The sequence below is a fragment of the Leucopleurus acutus genome (assembly GCF_964270905.1).
Source record: "Leucopleurus acutus genome assembly, chromosome: 16".
In the NCBI taxonomy this organism is placed as follows: Eukaryota; Metazoa; Chordata; class Mammalia; order Artiodactyla; family Delphinidae; genus Leucopleurus; species Leucopleurus acutus.
Window position 1 is genome coordinate 63,530,822 of NC_139158.1, and position 19,887 is coordinate 63,550,708.

Genomic DNA, 19,887 nt, shown 5'->3' on the forward strand with positions numbered 1-19,887 from the left:
CTGGACAGCTACATGTGAAAGAATGAAATTAGAACACTCCCTAACACCATACACAAAAATAAACTCAAAATGGATTAAAGATCTAAATGTAAGGCCAGACACTATCAAACTCTTAGAGGAAAACATAGGCAGAACACTCTATGACATATACCACAGCAAGATCCTTTTTGACCCACCTCACAAAGAAATGGAAATAAAAACAAAAATAAACAAATGGGACCTAATGAAAATTAAAAGCTTTTGCACAGCAAAGGAAACCATAAACAAGACGAAAAGACAACCTCAGAATGGGAAAAAATATTTGCAAATGAAGCAACTAACAAAGGATTAATCTCCAAAATTTACAAGCAGCTCATGCAGCTCAATATCAAAAAAACAAACAACCCAATCCAAAATTGGGCAGAAGACCTAAACAGACATTTCTCCAAAGAAGATATACAGATTGCCAACAAACACATGAAAGAATACTCAATATCATTAATCATTAGAGAAATGCAAATCAAAACTACAATGAGATATCATCTCACACCGGTCAGAGCGGCCATCATCAAAAAAATCTACAAACAATAGATGCTGGAGATGGTGTGGAGAAAAGGGAACCCTCTTGCACTGTTGGTGGGAATGTAAATTGATACAGCCACTATGGAGAACAGTATGCAGGTTCCTTAAAAAACTAAAAATAGAACTACCATACAACCCAGCAACCCCACTACTGGGCATATACCCTGAAAAAACCATAATTCAAAAAGAGTCACTTTGAGGCTTCCCTGGTGGCGCAGTGGTTGAGAGTCCGCCTGCCAATGCAGGGGACACGGGCTCGTGCCCCGGTCCGGGAGGATCCCACATGCCACGGAGCAGCTGGGCCCGTGAGCCATGGCCGCTGAGCCTGGGCGTCCGGAGCCTGTGCTCTGCAACGTGAGAGGCCACAGCGGTGACAGGCCCGCGTACCGCAAAAAAAAAAAAGACTCACGTACCACAATGTTCATTGCAGCTCTATTTACAATAGCCAAGACATGGAAGCAAACAAGTGTCCATCAACAGATGAATGGATAAAGAAGATGTGCCACATATATACAATGGAATATTACTCAGACATAAAAAGAAACGAAATTGAGTTATTTGTAGTGAGGTGGATGGACCTAGAGTCTGTCATACAGAGTGAATTAAGTCAGAAAGAGAAAAACAAATATCCTATGCTAACACATATATATGGAATCTAAAAAAAAAAAAAGTCATGAAGAACCTAGAGGCAGGATGGGAATAAAGACACAGACCTACTACAGAATGGACTTGAGGACATGGGGAGGGGGAAGGGTAAGCTGGGACCAAGTGAGAGAGTGGCATGGACATACATACACTACCAAACATAAAACAGGTAGCTAGTTGGAAGCAGCCACATAGCACAGCGAGATCAGCTTGGTGCTCTGTGACCACCTAGAGAGTTGGGATAGGGAGGGTGGGAGGGAAGGAGACGCAAGAGGGAAGAGATATGGGGATATATGTATATGTATAGCTGATTCACCTTGTTATAAAGCAGAAATTAACACACCACTGTAAAGCAATTATACTCCAATAAAGATGTTAAAAAAAAAAAAGAAGAAAGAAAGAATCTGCCTTCCAATGCAGGGGACGTGGGGTCTATCCCTGGTCAGGGAACTAAGATCCCACATGCCGCAGGGCAACTAAGCCCTCACACCACAACTATTGAACTCACTCACACACCTCAACAAGAGAGCCCACGTGCGGCAAACTACAGAGCCCATACGCCCTGGAGCCCACGTACCACAACCAGATAGAGAAAACCCGCACGCCACAACTAGAAAGAAGCCCTCATGCCACAATGAAGAGCTGTGCCACAACAAAGGATCCCACACGCCTCAATGAAGACCCCATGTGCTGCAACTAAGACACGATGCAGCCAAAAAAATAAATAATAAAATAAATATTTTTAAAAATAAAATAAAAATGTATAGAAATATCGAGCCACTGTGTTATATATCAGGAACTAACATAGTATTGTAGGTCAATTATACTTCAAAAACAAAGAAACAAACTTATAGAAAAAGAGATCAGATTTGTGGTTACCAGAGGGGCAGGGGAAACTGGATGAAGATGGTCAAAAGGTACAAATTTCCAGTTATAAGATAAATAAGTACTAAGGATGTAATGTACAACAAATGATAAATATAATTAACACTGCTGTATGTTATATATGAAAGTTGTTAAGAGAGTAACTCCTAAGAGTTTGCATCACAAGGAAAAAAATTTTTTTCTATTTCATTGATGTTATTATCTCTATGAGATAATGGATGTTCACTAAACTTACTGTGGTCAGCATTTCATGATGTATAAAAGTCAAATCATTCTGCTGTACACCTTAAACTTACAAAGCGCTGTATGTCAATTATATCTCAATAAAAGTGGGAAAAAAAGATAGATACATAGATAGATAGAAAGAAAATCCAAACTCCTAACCATTTCTATAAAAAGTCCTACATAATCAGACCCCTAATTTCTTACAGCTTATCTCTATTACTCTCCTCTTTGCTCATTCTGCCTTAGCAACACCGGCCATCTTTCTGCAACTCACAAATGCCAAGCTCATTTCCAAATTAGGGTTATCATATGGCTTGCTTGATTCATTTAGATCTCTAATTCAAATTTCACTTCCTCAGAGTGCCTTCCCTACAAACACTATCTAAAATAGCCATACACATGACCATCACTCTTCATCAATTTACTCAACTTTATTTTTCTACATACACTTACCATTTAAGTGAAATCATATTTTTCAAAATTTAGCTTTATGGAGGTATAGTTGGTATAAAATAAACTGCACATTTTCAAAGTATACAACTTGATATGTTCTGACCTATGAACACACCCATGAAATCATCACCACAATCAAGATAGTGAACATATCCACCATTCTCAAATGTTTACCAATTTTACTGTTCATCCCAAAGAACCAACTTTGTTTCCATGACTTTCAATATTTTCTGCTTTCTGTTTCATTTGTTTCCTCTCAGATCTTTATTATTCCTTTTATTCTGCTTACTTTGAGTTTAAGTTATCTTCTTTTTCTAGCTTCTTAAGGTAGAAACTGATGTCAGTGATTTGAGACCTTTCTTCTTTTTCAATACAGGCATTTAACACCATAAATTTCCCCCAAGTATGCTTTAGCAACATCCCACATATTTTGATAGGCTGTGTTTTCGTTTCATTCAGTTCAAAATACTTTCTAATTTCCCTTCTGATTTCTTCTTTGATCATGAGTTATTGAGGAATATGTTACTTAGTTTCCAAATATTTGGGGATTTTCCAGGTATGTTTCTGGTATTAATTTTTCATCTAAGTCCACTGAGGTTAGAGAATATACTGTGTATGACGTCAATCCTTTTAAATTTATTGAGCCTTGCTTTATGGCTCAGAATATGTCTATCTTGCAAATGTATACTTGAAAAGATTATGTGTTTTGCTGTTATTGGATGCAATGTTCTGTAAATGTCAATGAGGTCAAATTGTTTGGTGTGTTGTTCAAGTCTTCTATATCTTTGTTGACTTTCTGTCTGCTTGTTCTATCAGTCATTGACAGAGGGATACTGAAATCTCAGACTATTTGGGGATTTGTCTATTTCTCCTTGCAGTTCTATCAGTCTTCATGTATTTTGAAACTCTGTTATTAGGTGCATAAACATTAGGATTGTTATGTCTTCTTGATGAATTGACCCCCTAATCATGATGAAGTGAACTTCTTTATCCCTGGCAACATTCTTTGCTCTGAAATCTGTTTCTTTTTTACTAACTTATTGTCTGTTTCTCTTAGAAAGACAAGTATAATAACGCCAAGGACTGTATCTTGTTTTATATCCCTAGCACCTAGCAGGGTAGCTGGCATTTGGTGTGTACTTAACAAATCTTTGTTAAAGGAAATAGAGAAGGGAAGGAGGGGTTGGAATACATATGCAGATACAGACCTAAGCACTAGGAATAAGTGATGAAAGGGTGCCAGAACATGCTCTGAGGAGCATACATCACAGTGGGTAAAACAAGTGGAGGCAATATCAAGAGTATGATATGAGCCATGAAAAGGATAAGCACAAGATGCTTTGGAAGATACAGGAGAAACACCTAACTTAGTCTAAGGTGATGAGGGATGGCTTTCTGGGGGAGGCAAAACCAAAGCTAATATCTGAATAGTAGAGTCAACCACAAAAAGAAGGAAGAATGGTCCTCCATAAGAAGATAACAACATAAGGAAAGATATAGGTAAGGGAATATGATGCTGGAGCATAATAAAAGCATGTCAGAACTCTCTCAGAGGGTTCCTAGTCTGTCTAGAAAACATACTGCCCAAGGCCCACAGCACATACCACTGGCTAGTGGGCTATGCTTGCATATGCCCACACACATCCATTCCCAATAATTGAATTGTGTGCTCATTAAGAGTCTCTTAAATTGTTCCTAACCTGCTTCTGCTAGTAGTTCTTGTTATTATGGTTCAATTAGATAGTAATACAAATATAATGAAATATGAATACAAAAGAGTTATCTCCATGAGAATCAAGTTGAACGTTTTAAAAAGACTAGATAGAAGAACCAAAAAAAATTGTTCTCATAGTAGGTATGAGGGAGACAACTGTAAAAATTAGGGGTAAAAATGCCAAATTAGAAGACTTCTATTCTAAATGATAAAGCCAATAAAAGTGGGGAAAGGAAAGTGGAAAGACATGTGGTTGGGGTGATGAGCGGGGCCCACAGGGCTTTGTGTGCATCCTAAGGTGTTTGGATTTTATCCTGAGATCAATGTTAAGCAGGACAGTGACAAAATCAGATTCACATTTCAGAAAGATGGCTCTGACTGCAGAATAAGAAGTAAAGGAGTAAGACTGAATGCAGAAAGACTTGTCAGGAAGCTGTTGAGAGATGACGGTGACCTAAGAGTGATTTTACTATTCTTAAGAACTAACTTTATGGGTTAAATGGCTTTTGTGGGCTTTCTAAGAAACCAACATTGCTGGCAGTTTTCATGGGAAAGTATGTTCCAAAGAACCAATTACATGCCAAGTAGCATATAACCTATTCATGAACTGGGAACTGTTTACAATTTATTTGCCAATAAAAATGATAACTTCTCCAGAAGTCTCATCTGCTTCCCCAAATTACAATCTTAATCTGGATCATTTCCACTGCAATTGCGAAACCTCCTTCTTAAACAGAGGGCATCTAAAAAAGGGCTGTTTCTAAATATGATTTTCAAAAATAGATCCCTTTAAATGTTTGTACAAAACAGAGTTAGGCTTTGGCATTTGTGACTGTAAACTACTCTTAGTACCCAAAAAAGAAAACAAGAACACTTACTTCATGAAATACTGCTCCAGAATACGGAGACACTCCCAAGTCCAACAGTGAGAGGCCTTCAACCACTGAAAAGTAAGACATCCAAGTTCACTCTTACTTTAGAGACATATGCAGATTGGCCATAATCCAAAGTGTTAGATACTCCCAGGAACAAGAAGGGCTTCACAGTTTGTCTAACTCCCTTTACCTCATTCCCAGCGAGTGAATTTAAATCTTGATTTCAGATGATGGTCAACTTTTTTCTATACAGAGCATCTCTTTTCATTGTGGGGCAGCACTCATTATGAGAAAATTTTATATTAAACTATAAACTTCCTTCGATCTCCATGTAACTTCCCCCACTCTAAAAAGTGTTTTGTTTGGGAACTCCTTGGCAGTCCAATAGTTAGAACTGGCGCTTTCACTGCCAGGGTCCCAGGTTCAATCCCTGGTCGGGGAACTAAGATCCTGGAAGACGCATGGTGTGGCCAAAAAAATAAATTTTTTAAAAAGTGTTTCATTTATACATATTTTGCCCCATTCCAAAAAACAATAAGATAACAGGACTTCCCTGATGGCCAATGCAGGGGATGTGGGTTAGATCCCTGGTCCAGGAAGATCCCACATGACTCGGAGCAACTAAGCCCGTGCGCCACAACTACTGAAGCCTACACGCTCTAGGGTCCATGTGCCGCAACTACTGAGCCCGCGCGCCTAGAGCCCGTGCTCCGCAGCAAGAGAAGCCACCGCAATGAGAAGCCTGCATACCACAATGAAGAGTAGTCCCCGCTCGCCTCAACTAGAGAAAGCCCGCGCACAGCAACGAAGACCCAACGCAGCTAAAAATAATAAAAAGAAAAAAAAAGTACCTGTTGCCTGTAGAAAAATTAATACAAATGTCACTCAAACAATCAGCATATGAGAGTGGCTGCCCATTTTCCTTCTCTGTGGACATTTCTCACATCTTCTAATTTGTTATCTTATTGTTTTTATTTATTTATTTTAATATTTTTTATTTATTTATTGAGTTCACACTGATATAAATATAATTGAATAAATAAATATGGGAATTCCCTGGCAGTCCAGTGGTTAGGACTCGGCGCTATCACTGCCTTGACCCGGGTTCAATCCCTGGTAAAAAAAAAAAAAGGGCAGAAGAACTAAATAGACATTTTTCTGAAGAGGAAATGCAGATGGCCAACAGGCATATGAAAAGATGCTCAACATGGCTAATCATCAGGGAAATGCAAATCAAAACCACAATGAGATATCACCTCACACCTATCAGAATGGCTATCATCAAAAAGAAAACAAATAACAAATGGTGATGAGGATGTGGAGAAAAGGGAACCCTCCTACACTGTTCGTGGAAATATAAATTGGTGCAGCCACTTTGGAATACAATATGGAGGTTTTTCAAAAAACTAAAAACAGAACTACCATATGACCCAGCAATTCTACTCCTGGGTATATATTTTTTTAAAAAAACAATTAATTGGAAAAGATACATGCACCCAATGTTCATAGCAGCATTATTTACAATTACCAAGATATGGAAGCAACCTCAGTGTCCATCAACAGATGAATGGATAAAGAAGATGTGGTATATGTATATATACAATGGAATACTACTCAGCCATAAAAAATAATGAAATTTTGCCATTTGCAGCAACATGGATGGACTTGGATGGCATTATGCTAAGTGAAATAAGTCAGAGAAAGACAAATATGATATCACTTATATGTGGAATCTAAAAAAATACAACAAACTAGTGAATATAACAAAAAAGAAGCAGACTCAGAGATACAGAGAACAAACTAGTGGTTATCAGTGGGGAGAGGGAAGGGGGAGGGGCAAAATAGGAGTAGGATATTAAGAGGTATAAACTATTATGTATAAAATAAGCTATAATATATTCTACAACACAGGGAATATAGCCAATATTTTATAACAACTATAAATAAAGCACAACCTTTAAAAACTGTGAATCACTATATTATATACCTATAAATTATATAATATTATACATCAACTATGTTTCAATAAAGTAAATAAAGAAATAAAAATAAAACAAAAAAAAGAAGGAATGAGGGAAATAGAAACGTTGCCATTAGAACACCACAGTAATGACTGCTGCAGGGAAGACCAAACTATAAATGCAAAAAGTGGTGGACAAAAAGTTAAAGAGAAACAGGATGTTTACAGAGCCCCAAAGTATATCCCCCAAACATTTACTACTTAAAAAGGGAAAACAAGGACTTCCCTGGCCATCCAGTGGCTAGGACTTGGTGCTTTCACTGCCAGGGCCTGGGTTCAATCCCTGATCAGGAAACTAAGATCCCACAAGCTGTACAGCATGGCCAAAAAATAAAAATAAAAAGAGAAAATTTCTCAGTGGTGGAGAAACCAGACAGATATGTGTTATACTGTACCATGAATATACAATCAGGAAAATCCAAACTATGGGAAACTCTACAGGTCAAATGGTCTAGGTTCTTAAACAGATAAATACTAAAGAAAAGGATGAGATGGATGGGAAATTTTAAAATTAAGGGAGACTTAAAAGACATACATAAACTTTTTTTGAAGACCATGACTAAGCTATAGTGTCTAGGGATGCTCATTTGGGTAATAAGACAAAAAGAAAGCAAAGATGTCATTATTATAAAAAACAGAATAATGGTTTACTTATGAGGGGGATGAGAGGCTGTGATTGAGATGGGGTATATGGAAAGGCTTCTAGGAAAAGTGGCGAAGTTCTGATTCTTGACTTGGATGATGGTTACAGAAGTGTTTGCCTTACAATGCACTGTGCAATACACTGCTGTGTGCAGTTCACTAATTCTGTATTTATTTAGCAATAAGTGTTTTGTTTTGTTTTTTTTAGTAGCGTTATCAGAAGTGTTCCTCCTGACCCTGACTCTCACAGCTGCATTGGAAACGGGTTTCTAAACAAGCACTCACAGTTTGAGCTCTATCCTGACTCAAGAAGCTAAGCCCATAATAATTCCCAATCTTTAGGTCAAAGGCTGAGGAAACACCAAAATATGACAGAAATGTTCCAAAATTATTCTTGACAAGATAGTATACAGTGAACTCTGGTGGAACAGCCATGCCTAAAGATTGCTAGCTAGTCACATAATATTATTATCCATGTGACTTTCGGCAAGTAACAATCTCTCTGTACTTTAATTTTCTCATCTATAAAGTGGGGCTAACAATAGTATTTACATCATAAGCCATTGTAGAGGACTTCCCTGGTGGCACAGTGGTTAAGAATCCACCTGCCAATGCAGGAGACACAGGTTTGAGCCCTGGTCCGGGAAGATCCCACATGCTGCGGAGCAACTAAGCCCGTGCGCCACAACTACTGAGCCTGTGCTCTAGAGCCCGCGAGCCGCAAGTACTGAGCCTGCGTGCTGCAACTACTGAAGTCCACGCACCCTAGAGCCCATGCGCTGCAACGAAGAGTAGCCCCTACTCACCGCACCTACAGAAAGCCCATGCGCAGCAATGAAGACCCAATGCAGCCAAAACTAAAATAAATAAATAAATTTATTTATTTTTAAAAAAAAAGCCATTGTAGAAATTAAATGTTTTTTAACATACCTAAACTGCTTAGAACAGTACCTGGCATGTGGAAAGCATTACATCAGTGTTAGTTATTATTATTTTTATTGGACTGAGAAGCACACTTTGTCAAGCATTTTATCAAGCACGAAATTTGTATAAATTTTAGTTGCACTATCAAATAAACGGATGGATCTTCTGGAATTCAGAAGAAAGCTGGAAACAAGTGGCTTCAACAAACAATTCAGTTTGTTCAACAAATAATTACACGCAAATATTATATGCAAAGATATCAAGTCTAAGCTCTTACCATCACACATATAAATTACAACTATCTTTATTACCATCTGTCAACTGGGAAACCTGGGAAAATTACTTAACTTCTCCAAACCTCAGTTTCTTCATCGGTAAAATGGGGAAAATAACACCATCTAACACACAGAAAAACTGGAGGATAAAATGAGGCTTACCATAGTCTCTGATATATAGTAAGTATTTTTAGGAAACTTAGCTCTAATTATTCATAAAACATCCATTCATTACGCCATTCCAAAATATCTATGGGACAACATCAAAACTCTAGCATTTAAAGTTTGAGGACATGAGGGGGACTTCTGGGGTGCTGGTAATGTTCTGTTTCTTAGTCTGTGTCCTGGCTATATGGGCATATACAGTTTGTAAAAATTCCTTGAGCTCTACACTTATTACATGTCCATACTTCAGGAAGACAGTTTTCAAAAAAAATCTTCAAACTCTGGCCCTAACCTAACCCCCATCCCATTACTCCCCTACTTCGGACATTTCACATCCTTAAACATTTCTTTTTATTATTTTTATTTTTTTTGCGGTACGCGGGCCTCTCACTGTTGCGTCCTCTCCCGTTGCGGAGCACAGGCTCTGGACGCGCAGGCTCAGCGGCCATGGCTCACGGGCCTAGCCGCTCTGCGGCATGTGGGATCTTCCCGGACCGGGGCACGAACCCGTGTCTCCTGCATCGGCAGGCGGACTCTCAACCACTGCGCCACCAGGGAAGCCCCCTTCAACATTTCTTGATCCTGTTTATCTTCTACCTGGAACTCCCCTTTTTCTAATCTCCCTTTCCAAACTCTGCATCCTTCAAGAGTTAGCTCGAATTCCACAGCTTTAAGAAGCTGGAAAAGGAGGGGACCCTTTCTTCAGGGTCAGAACTCCAAAGGAGAAACTGGACGTACAAAGGAAGTACATTTTTCACAAATGATTATAATTATTATTATAATTATCTATCTCTCCCACTAGCCTATGGATCTTTGGCCCAAATTCTGTCTCTTTGAGGGCGCCAGCGTAAACAGTGTTTGATGAAGAACTTAAAGAACTATAAAGACACAGTAGGAAAAGATGCACTCAAAGTCCCAGACTGAGAATAAGCTTCTAAGCACGCTCACTCACACACTCTCCTCGCTTAGGCAGGACTGGTCCCCTCACTCGGGCCCCCATCACACACCACCCCACACCCCGGAGGAACATCACATTGCGATCTCGCGCCAAATCCCCCTCCACCCAGCACGCCCTTTCCTCATCCCGACCCGTCCTCAGACCACGCTACTCAGCTCAGGACCCAAGTGGGACACACCCCCTCAGATCGCCACCCCGCAGGTGACCGGCCCCTAGTGCCCCAACCTCACCACACAGTCCCACGCCCACCCCCTTAGCAGCCCGCTCTCAGGCCCCGCCCTCCCGCCCTCTCCTGAGAGAGCGGTCAGTTCCCCCAGAATCTTGAGCTTGCGGCCACTGCCCCCGCCTCCCATTCACAGAGGCCAGGAGCGCACAGGCGGGGCCTAGCCGCCTACTCGAGCCGGTGGCCTCACCTCTCTTCCAAGAGCTCAGTGGGGACACCACCTCCACCCGCTCCGAGATAAATTCGGCCAGACTGGAGCGGAACAAGGCCGCCCGCACGGTCACTGCCACTACCAGCACTAGGGCCAAGGGAGCCGCCATGATAGCTAGGGCGGCCGCGCAGGCGGGGAGGGAAAAGCGAGGTGGAAGAGCCTCTCGACTTGTGCACCGCCCCGTGTAGTTCCGCGGCCCGGCGCGCCTAGCTGCTGCCGCCGGAGCTGCGAGACTGGGGACTACCACTCCCAGGAGGCCTTGCGGCGAAATAGGGCGGGACGACGGAAAGCGGGGCGACTCGAGCTCGTAGCAAAGTGCTGGGCGACGTCTCCTAAGGTTGCCCGTAAATTGTAAAAGCGCCCAGGAGCCGAAGTGCTGCTGAAAGTAGATAGGTGAAGGCAGTAATCGTTCTAGGATTGTGAGCGAGTTTTAAAGAGATGTTAATTTCACTCCTGTGTGTATGTTTTTAATGTTTCTTTCCCTTTTTATGTTTTTAAAAGAGTATTAAATACGTGTTCATTTATTTATCCTACAATTGTTGATAGACTACAAACTATATGCCAGGCACGGTATTGGGTTCTGAGGATACAGTTACAGATTTATTAGCTCTGCGGCCTTGAACAAGTTGCTTAACCTTTCTGTGCCTCAGGTCCCTCATCTGAAGAATGTGCTGGTTGTTGGCTTGTTGTGGGCTAGCTAGAAATGATTGAGGAATGCTTAGAAATGTTGCTAGTTGCTTTTAAACACAGCCATTATCAAAAATTAAATTATATAAGCATACAATTAAACAAGTTATGTAAAAAACAAGATGATAAATACTCAAAACACATCACTTCCTAAATATTTTACTACACTCTCGTTTTATTTGTGGTCTTGAGTTTATTTACCACTGCTATTATCACTATGGCAAATACTGTATAATGGTATTATACGTATTCAGCGACTTCAGGTTGATAGTTTAAAATCCCAACCTGTGGGAGTCTTTACACCACAGAAATGGGCAAAGAGTACAAATTGGGTTTCTGGAGTTTGGAGTGCCATTGACAAGCATAAGTAGCACACCACTTCGTTAATTAATGTATGAAAAGTGCTTATGGTGAGTGCTCAAATGTTAGCTATAGTAATTAAAATATTAAATAAGTATATAAGGAATTTAAGACCTGTGAAAGAAATGAAACAGGTTGCATAATCAAGAACGACTTGGTGAAAGAACTCCAAGATGATACAAACAGATGGAGAGATATACCATGCTCCTGGATTGGAAGAATCAATATTCTGAAAATGACTATACTACCCAAAGCAATCTACAGGTTCAATGCAATCCCTATCATATTACCAATGGCATTTTTCACAGAATTAGAACAAAAAATTACACAATTTGTATGGAAACACAAAAGATTCCGAATAGCCAAAGCAATCTTAGGAAAGAAAAATGGAGCTGGAGGAATCAGGCTCCCTGACTTCAGACTATACTACAAAGCTACTGTAATCAAGACAGTATGGTACTGGCACAAAAACAGAAATACAGATCAATGGTACAGGATAGAAAGCCCAGAGATAAACCCACGCACTTATGGTCACCTAATCTATGACAAAGGAGGCAAGAATATACAATGGAGACAAGACAGCCTCTTCAATAAATGGTGCTGGGAAAACTGGACAACTACGTGTAAAAGAATGAAATTAGCACACTACCTAACACCATACACAAAAATGAACTCAAAATGGATTAAAGACCTAAATGTAAGACTGGACACTATAAAACTCTCGGAGGAAAACATAGGAAAAACACTCTTTGATATAAATCACAGCAAGATCTTTTATGACCCACCTCCTAGAGTGATGAAAATAAAAACAAAAATAAGCGAATGTGACCTAATTAAACGTAAAAACATTTGCACAGCAAAGGAAACCATAAACAAGACGAAAGGCAGGGCTTCCCTGGTGGCGCAGTGGTTAAGAATCCGCCTGCCAATGCAGGGGACACGGGTTCGACCCCTGGTCCGGGAAGATCCCAAATGCCATGGAGGAACTAAGCCAGAGCACCACAACCACTGAACCTGCGCTCTAGAGCCGGCGAGTCACAACTACGGAAGCCCACGCACCTAGAGCCCGTGCTCCGCAACAAGAGAAGACACCACAAGAAGACGCCTGCGCACCACAACGAAGAGTAGCCCCCACTGGCCTCAACTAGAGAAAGCCCATGCGCAGCAATGAAGACCCAACGCAGCCAAAAGTTAATTAATTAATTTTTAAAAATCACTTGGGAAATGTATTTATTAAATGTAAATTTCCTAGTTCTGCCCTAGAGACTGTGGTCTGGGGTGGAGCCCAGGAACCTGCATTCTTAATCTCTCCAGATTATCCTGATGCTGGTGGTTCAGGAGCCATACACTGAAAAACATTACCCTGAAGGCCTAGGTATCCAGTAGTTTATGCAAAAAAAGATGAAAATAGTAATAATAGCTAGCAAATATTCAGTGCGTATTGTGTGCTAAGTATTATTTTAAGTGCTTTACATGCTGTTTACAATACAAATTATATATATATAATTATACATATACAAACACACACACTCACACACATACACACATACTACAGGTACTATAATTTCCCCATCACCACACGCAGATGAGGAAACTAAGACACATGGAGATTTAGTCATTTGTCTGGGGTCACACAGATAATAAGTGGCAGAACCAGGATCCAGATGTTGTGGTTAAGCTTCTATGCGTGAGAAGATGAGAGGAATTTGGGTTGGGTTGAATTGAGTTAGGTTGGGTTGTTTAGTTGTTGTAGCTGAGAAGGAAGGGTAGAGAATTGAAGTGAGGGAAATAATAAAGGAGCAAACAAGGTGATTTCTCTCCTGACATCCCAGATGATGTATGGGTTACCTAGAGAAGAAGGAATTGAGGCTCTGAATAACCAGCTTTAAGCCACACACCTGGGTAGTTTTTCTTTAGCATTTATTGAACACCCACCATTGCCAGATCCTGCACTAGGCTATGAAGTTACAATTTATCAAGTACATTTTTTTCTACTCCAAATAGCAAACTGATTTTGGCCATCTTTACCATAAAGGAAATTAACTAGGAGGCTATGAGGGAGCTAAACTGGGTGAAAGAGAAACCTGGGGAACCAGACTTCATGAGGATTCAAGGGTGTATTCAAGAGATATTTTGGAGGGAGCATTGATCCATTGTTTCCCAAATTCCCCTATTTCTTATCCCCGGCACTCAGACCCTGGCTCCTGTAAAGGTCTGAGACTTTCATTAATAAAAAATTGAGACAGAAACTTAGAGCAACAATCTCAGATTGAGGAGTATACAAAATCTTTAAACAGGGCTTTTTTCCTCCCTGGCTGCCTGATGAGCAGCCACCATTTTCTTTTTAATGTTTTTTAAAATTAATTAATTAATTATTTCATTTATTTATTTTTGGCTGCATTGTGTCTTCGTTGCTGTGTGCGGGCTTTCTCTAGTTGCGGTGGGCGGGGGCTTCTCTTTGTTGTGGTGCGTGGGCTTCTCATTGCGGTGGCTTCTCTTGTTGCGGAGCGCGGGCTCTAGGCACGTGGGCTTCAGTAGTTGTAGTTCCCGGGCTCAGTAGTTGTGGCGCACGGGCTTAGTTGCTCCTTGGCATGTGGGATCTTCCCGGACGGGGCTCAAACCCATGTCCCCTGCGTTGGCAGGTGGATTCTTAACCACTGAGCCACCCAGGAAGTCCCGAGCAGCCACCATTATGTGACACAGTAACCAGCCAGGCAAGGAAATTCATGACATACCAACTGTTTCTGCAGAAACAAATGGTCATAGTGGTCCTTTATCCTGGGAAGGCAACAGTACCTAAGACAGAATTTGAGAAAACTAACCAAGATGTAACCAAGAGAACACATCAGATGTTTTTGTCTTCAGATTTGAAGCCACTTTGGTGGTGGCAAAGCAACAGACTTTTATAAATTTTACAATTTCTTGGATTATGCGAAGAGAAATCAACGCGAACAGAGATTTGTAAGATATGGCCTGGATGAGAAGGAAAGAACTCAAGAAAATCAGCAAAAGCAATATAAGAACAGAGTGAAAAAAGTCAGGGTTGCTATAAAAGTGAAAGGAAGGATTAAAGATACAGCACTGACTTGATCTGTGTTTGTGCAGATTTTTCACCAGAAGACAATAAATTATATAAAAACTTAAAAACAATAACAACTCAACAAGCAGGGGTGAGTTGAAGACAGTAGCATGTAGGGAAAAATGAAGGCATCCTTGAGATTGAAAAAGTAAGAAAGATCTGGTCTAGTCCATCGTACAGAGTGGGAAATTAAGGCCCAGGCAGGAGCAGTGCCTGGCCCAGGATCGCACACCAAGTCAGTGGTGGCACCAGGCCCAGAAATCATGGTTCTCAGCATTTGTCTCCTATGTTGGCTGCCTCTTGCTCCCGGGCTGGGTCTCTGGTGAGGCCCCTTGGGATATCCGCACCAGTTCCCCCCTCAACCCTTGGACCCAAGTATTGTAAGGGCCCAAAAGGAACCAGAGATCTGGTCTTACATAATGCCCTGGGGACACATTTCCGGGAGCTGATACCTCAAGCCCTCTCAATTTCCTTCATGTCCCCGACCACAACTGCCCACTATTGCAAAAGCCATCCTGTTAGGAAAACCAAGATGTAAACTAGGCCTCCAAAGGCTAAAGATTTGTTCTCCATCCCCCAGCCTCTTCTCTCTGAACCTCTCTCACTCTTCAGGAGCCACACCCTCCATAATTATGTATCCAGATCCCTCATGCCCTCCCCCCAAATACACACTGCTCTGGGAAAGGAGACAGGTATAGTGGGCTTTGCTTACTGCTTTCTGGTATCCATTCCTTCTTTCCCTTTTCCTAACAGGACCCTGAATTCTCAGCCAGGTGATTTGAGTGAGATTGACCTCACTCTCTCACTCATTTCCAGGAATGAGCCCTAAATGGCTTAAATTGACCAATAGTTCCAAATCCCTAGCCACAGTGATTGGTTCAGGCATGAGTGTATGACCCAAATCAGGTCAATCAGAGCCAACAAGATTCAGTTCTGGAATTTTGGACTGAGCCATTTGGGCAATAGGCTTTTTCTTTTCCGCGGGTTTGAGCTTGGAAGCACCCAGACCCAGGAGCAGCTGGTAACTTATACATATAAGACAAAGTAAGGCAAGGCCAAGGCTAAGGCCTGACTGATTCTACCAGTAAAGATACAATGAGCCCGGTTTTTATTTAAATGGTGTATTATTTACATAGACAGCAAGAAGAACAAGCCAGCTTCCTGTGATCCTTGTTCCACACACCAAAAAGGATGACACTGAAACAAAAGGGGCTGAACAATTGTAACATGGGTTGTAGGATACCCTATTGCTGAGGAGCCGATCCTAGAGTTCAATTAACAGGTTTTATATTCTGCAGCTCCATTCTGAGTAGGGAGGGCAGAAAGCCCCATAGCTCATCAGAGCCTGGGAAGCAATAAGAAAACCGTCTCAGGGCAGCCACCCAGGGGAGATAGGGAGGCAAGTGGAGGGTGGCCTCACTGCCTTACAAACCTTCCATTCTCTCATGTTCTGGGAGGATCACAAGGCATTCTGCCAAGACTTAGATAAGCTTTTCATACCTTTGCCAGTGTGGCCTATATGAATGAATACATGCGAGGTCATCGCGGTGCCATGGCAGAGGCATTCCCTTACAGTATCACTGTGTTCACAAAGAGAGGGCCTGTCAAAAACTAAGCCAACTCCTAGGAAGTGTTTTGGAGAAATTAGAAAAGACTAGATCTTAGTTCCATTATTTGGGCCACTGGATCAAGCCTTGCCTGCAGCAATTATTGATGGACATTTCGACCAAATTCCTTTTCTAATTTAATCCAGTTTGAGTTGGATCATTAATTACTTGCAACCAAAATCTCTTAACCAATACAACAGAAGATGGAACTCAGCCTCCCAAAGGACTCTCGACTCTTGTAGACCTCCGTGACTTCAATTACCATTTGTATATTGATGACTCTCAGATCTTTATTTCCAGCTCAGAAATTTCCAGATTTCTCTTGTTGAGATTCAGACATTATGCATCAAACTACCTCCTAGACATTGCCACCTGGTTATCACAAAGTCACTTTAAACTCCAATTATCTAAAACTGAGCTCAGTGTCTTCTTTCCAACAACTCACTCTTCCTCCTTAATTCCTTACCTCTGTGAATGGCAGCACTAATCTTTCAGTTGCTCAGCCAAAAACCTAGGAATCAGCCCTGGTACCTCCCACTTTCCCATCCCTTATATACCTTCTCGCTTTGACCTAAATATCAGTCAAATCCACCTACTCCTCTCCATCTTCACTGCCACCACCCTGGTCTAAGCCACCAGCATTTCTCACCTACATGTCTGCTATTCTCTCCTGACTGGTCTCCTGATGCCACCCTCCATTCTCCAACCATTCTCCATGTCTGACACTTATTGTTGAATGAATGAACAAATGAATGAATGAATATCACTAACCTCTCACTTAAAACCCTTCACTGGCTTTCTTGTACATTTAGTTGAAGAATGAAAGTTCTTGAGACAGTTCATAGGGCCAGCATGATCTATCCCCTTACCTACCTCTCTTGCCTCATCCCCTACTTTTCTGCCCTATTTGCATCTGAAAAAATAAACTATCAGTGGTCATTGCCTTGGTACATTATGCTTTGTGCACCCCACCAGCTACTCAACAGCATCTGTCCTCACTTAGCAAACTCCCACTTTGATTTCATCAAGGAGTTAGTTCTTTCTATATGCTTCCAAAACACTTAGCAGCTGCCTCTAACCTGCACTCTAATGATCACTATCTGATAATTCTGTTACCTGATGTTCTTGGGAGTCTGATTCTTCTCTTCATTGTGTCCACTGAATTTTATTCATGGTGGATTGTTTCCTCGTGTATTTCATCAGTTTTTTCCTTGTGGATTATCAGCTGTTTAGAAGGGCTTTATATACAGGAATTCTGTGTAACCTGCAATGGCTGGGGAAAGAGGAGGGGGTCCACGGAGGAGATCCAAAGAGGATTTGCATTAGTTTCTGCTAGGCATCTGAGAGATACTTTTGGAGTAGGTCTCCTTTGATGTTAATTTCTCAGCCTTGGAGATTCCTAGACATGCAGGTGATGTAAATATGAACCCCACACTCATCACCCCATACTCATCAAGGGCAGGCATGCAGTTTCAAATTCTCAGAAGATAGTTTCTTTCCTCCACCCTAAGACCAGGTCAGGATGGACATAGATCCTTTTTGTCTTCTTTGCTAGTACTCAGATGTTTGTTTTTTTGTTTTCCCCTAGTCTGTACTTTCACTGTGGGTATAGCCCTTCAAGTGTCCTAGATTTATCAAGGGTCTCAGTTCCAGTCCCTAACTTCATGTAAGCCCAAGCCTTCATCTCCCCAAATGTCTGTTAAAATCCAAATGGTTGCAGGTCCATTAAATGTTAAATGTATTTAAAAGTATGTTTGGGACTTCCCTAGTGGCACAGTGGTTAAGAACCCACCTGCCAGGCTTCCCTGGTAGTGCAGTGCTAATGCAGGGGACACGGGTTTGTGCCCCAGTCCGGAAAGATCCCACATGCCGCGGAGCGGCTGGGCCCGTGAGCCATGGCCGCTGAGCCTGCGCGTCCGGAGCCTGTGCTCCACAACGGGAGAGGCCACAACAGTGAGAGGCCCGTGTACTGCAAAAAAACAAAAACAAAAACAAAAACAAAGAATCCGCCTGCCAACGCAGGGGACATGGTTTCGAGCCCTGGTCCAGGAAGATCCCACATGCCACGGAGCAACTAAGCCCGTGCGCCACAACTACTGAGCCCGCAAGCCACAACTATTGAGCCTGTGTGCTGCAACTACTGAAGCCCATGCTCCACAACAAGAGAAGCCACCACAATGAGAAGCCCACGCACCACACAAAGAGTAGCTCCCACTCGCCACAACTAGAGAAGGCCCGCATGGAGCAACAAAGACCCAACGTAGCCAAAAAATAAATAAATTTATAAAAGAATTAAAAAAAATAAAAGGATGTTTATTGTTTTTATTTCCAGCATTTCCATGTGCTATGTAGCAGGAAGTTCCAGATATTGTCAGAAAAGGAAGTCCAGCTCAATACTTAGTAGACAGAACTGTCACTGTCTGTTTACTTGTCTATTTTCTCCATGAGCATCAAGCTCTGAGAGGGCAGAGACAGGGTCTGACTCATCTCTACGTCAAGACACCCAGCTTAAGACCCTCCCCACCCAGAGTAGAAGCTCAGTGCATTTGTTGATACCAAACCTCCTCTCAGACACTCGTATTGAAGGGGAGCTCAATTTCTGCCACTCCCAATGTAGCCTTTCCTTTGGAGAGAGTCATGTCCCCTGGGTGACCATCTGGCAAGTGGAGGACAGCCTGCCCCTTTTCTGTGTTCATTCCTCCCAACACTTGGCTTATCCACTCAGGATTCTGCAGAGTAGGGCTCAGGGTCTGGATGATCCCAGTGATAACTGGGCCTTTGAGCTTTGATCCAGGAGAAAGCACAGGGGCCAGTCAAGATGAAAACCTAAGGTTCTCATGCACCGTTAGTGGAAGTTAAATTGGTACAACATTGTGGGAGAGCAATTTGATGGCATCTACTGAAATGTTAAGTATGTATACTTATCAATCTTGCAATTCACTTCTCTGATTCTATTCTATTCATAGAAGAGGAGTCACTGTTACATTGTTTGTGGCAGCAAAAAATTGAAAGCCACCCAAATGTCCATCAATATGTGATAAACTAAATAAGCTTTCTTCTGCCATACAATCGGAAACTGTAAGATGGTTTTAGGTTTTGTTTGTAATGAGGAAGATCTGTGTATATTGACATAGGTAGAACTCCTGTGTCGTATTACTGAGCGAAATATGTGAGTCTGCAGGACAGAGTATATCATATTACATTTAAAAAAAATTAATTAGGGGCTTCCCTGGTGGCGCAGTGGTTGAGAGTCTGCCTACCGATGCAGGGGACACGGGTTTGTGTCCTGGTCAGAGAAGACCCCACATGCCGCGGAGCGGCTGGGCCTGTGAGCCATGGCCGCTGAGCCTGCACGTCCGGAGCCTGTGCTCCGGAACG

General features: G+C 41.7%; 1 protein-coding gene across 1 annotated transcript in view; it reads right to left on the minus strand.

Moving 5' to 3' along the window:
- Positions 1-10,885, minus strand: part of PIGU (phosphatidylinositol glycan anchor biosynthesis class U) — a gene marked incomplete at its 5' end in the record, with an annotated part of 110,448 nt that extends 99,563 nt beyond the window's left edge. The window contains 2 exons of the mRNA XM_082858212.1: positions 5,362-5,426; positions 10,756-10,885. Of these exons, the coding sequence (XP_082714338.1) occupies positions 5,362-5,426; positions 10,756-10,885 (195 nt within the window). The remainder of the gene's footprint in view (positions 1-5,361; positions 5,427-10,755) is intronic.
- Positions 10,886-19,887: the final 9,002 nt, after the last annotated feature.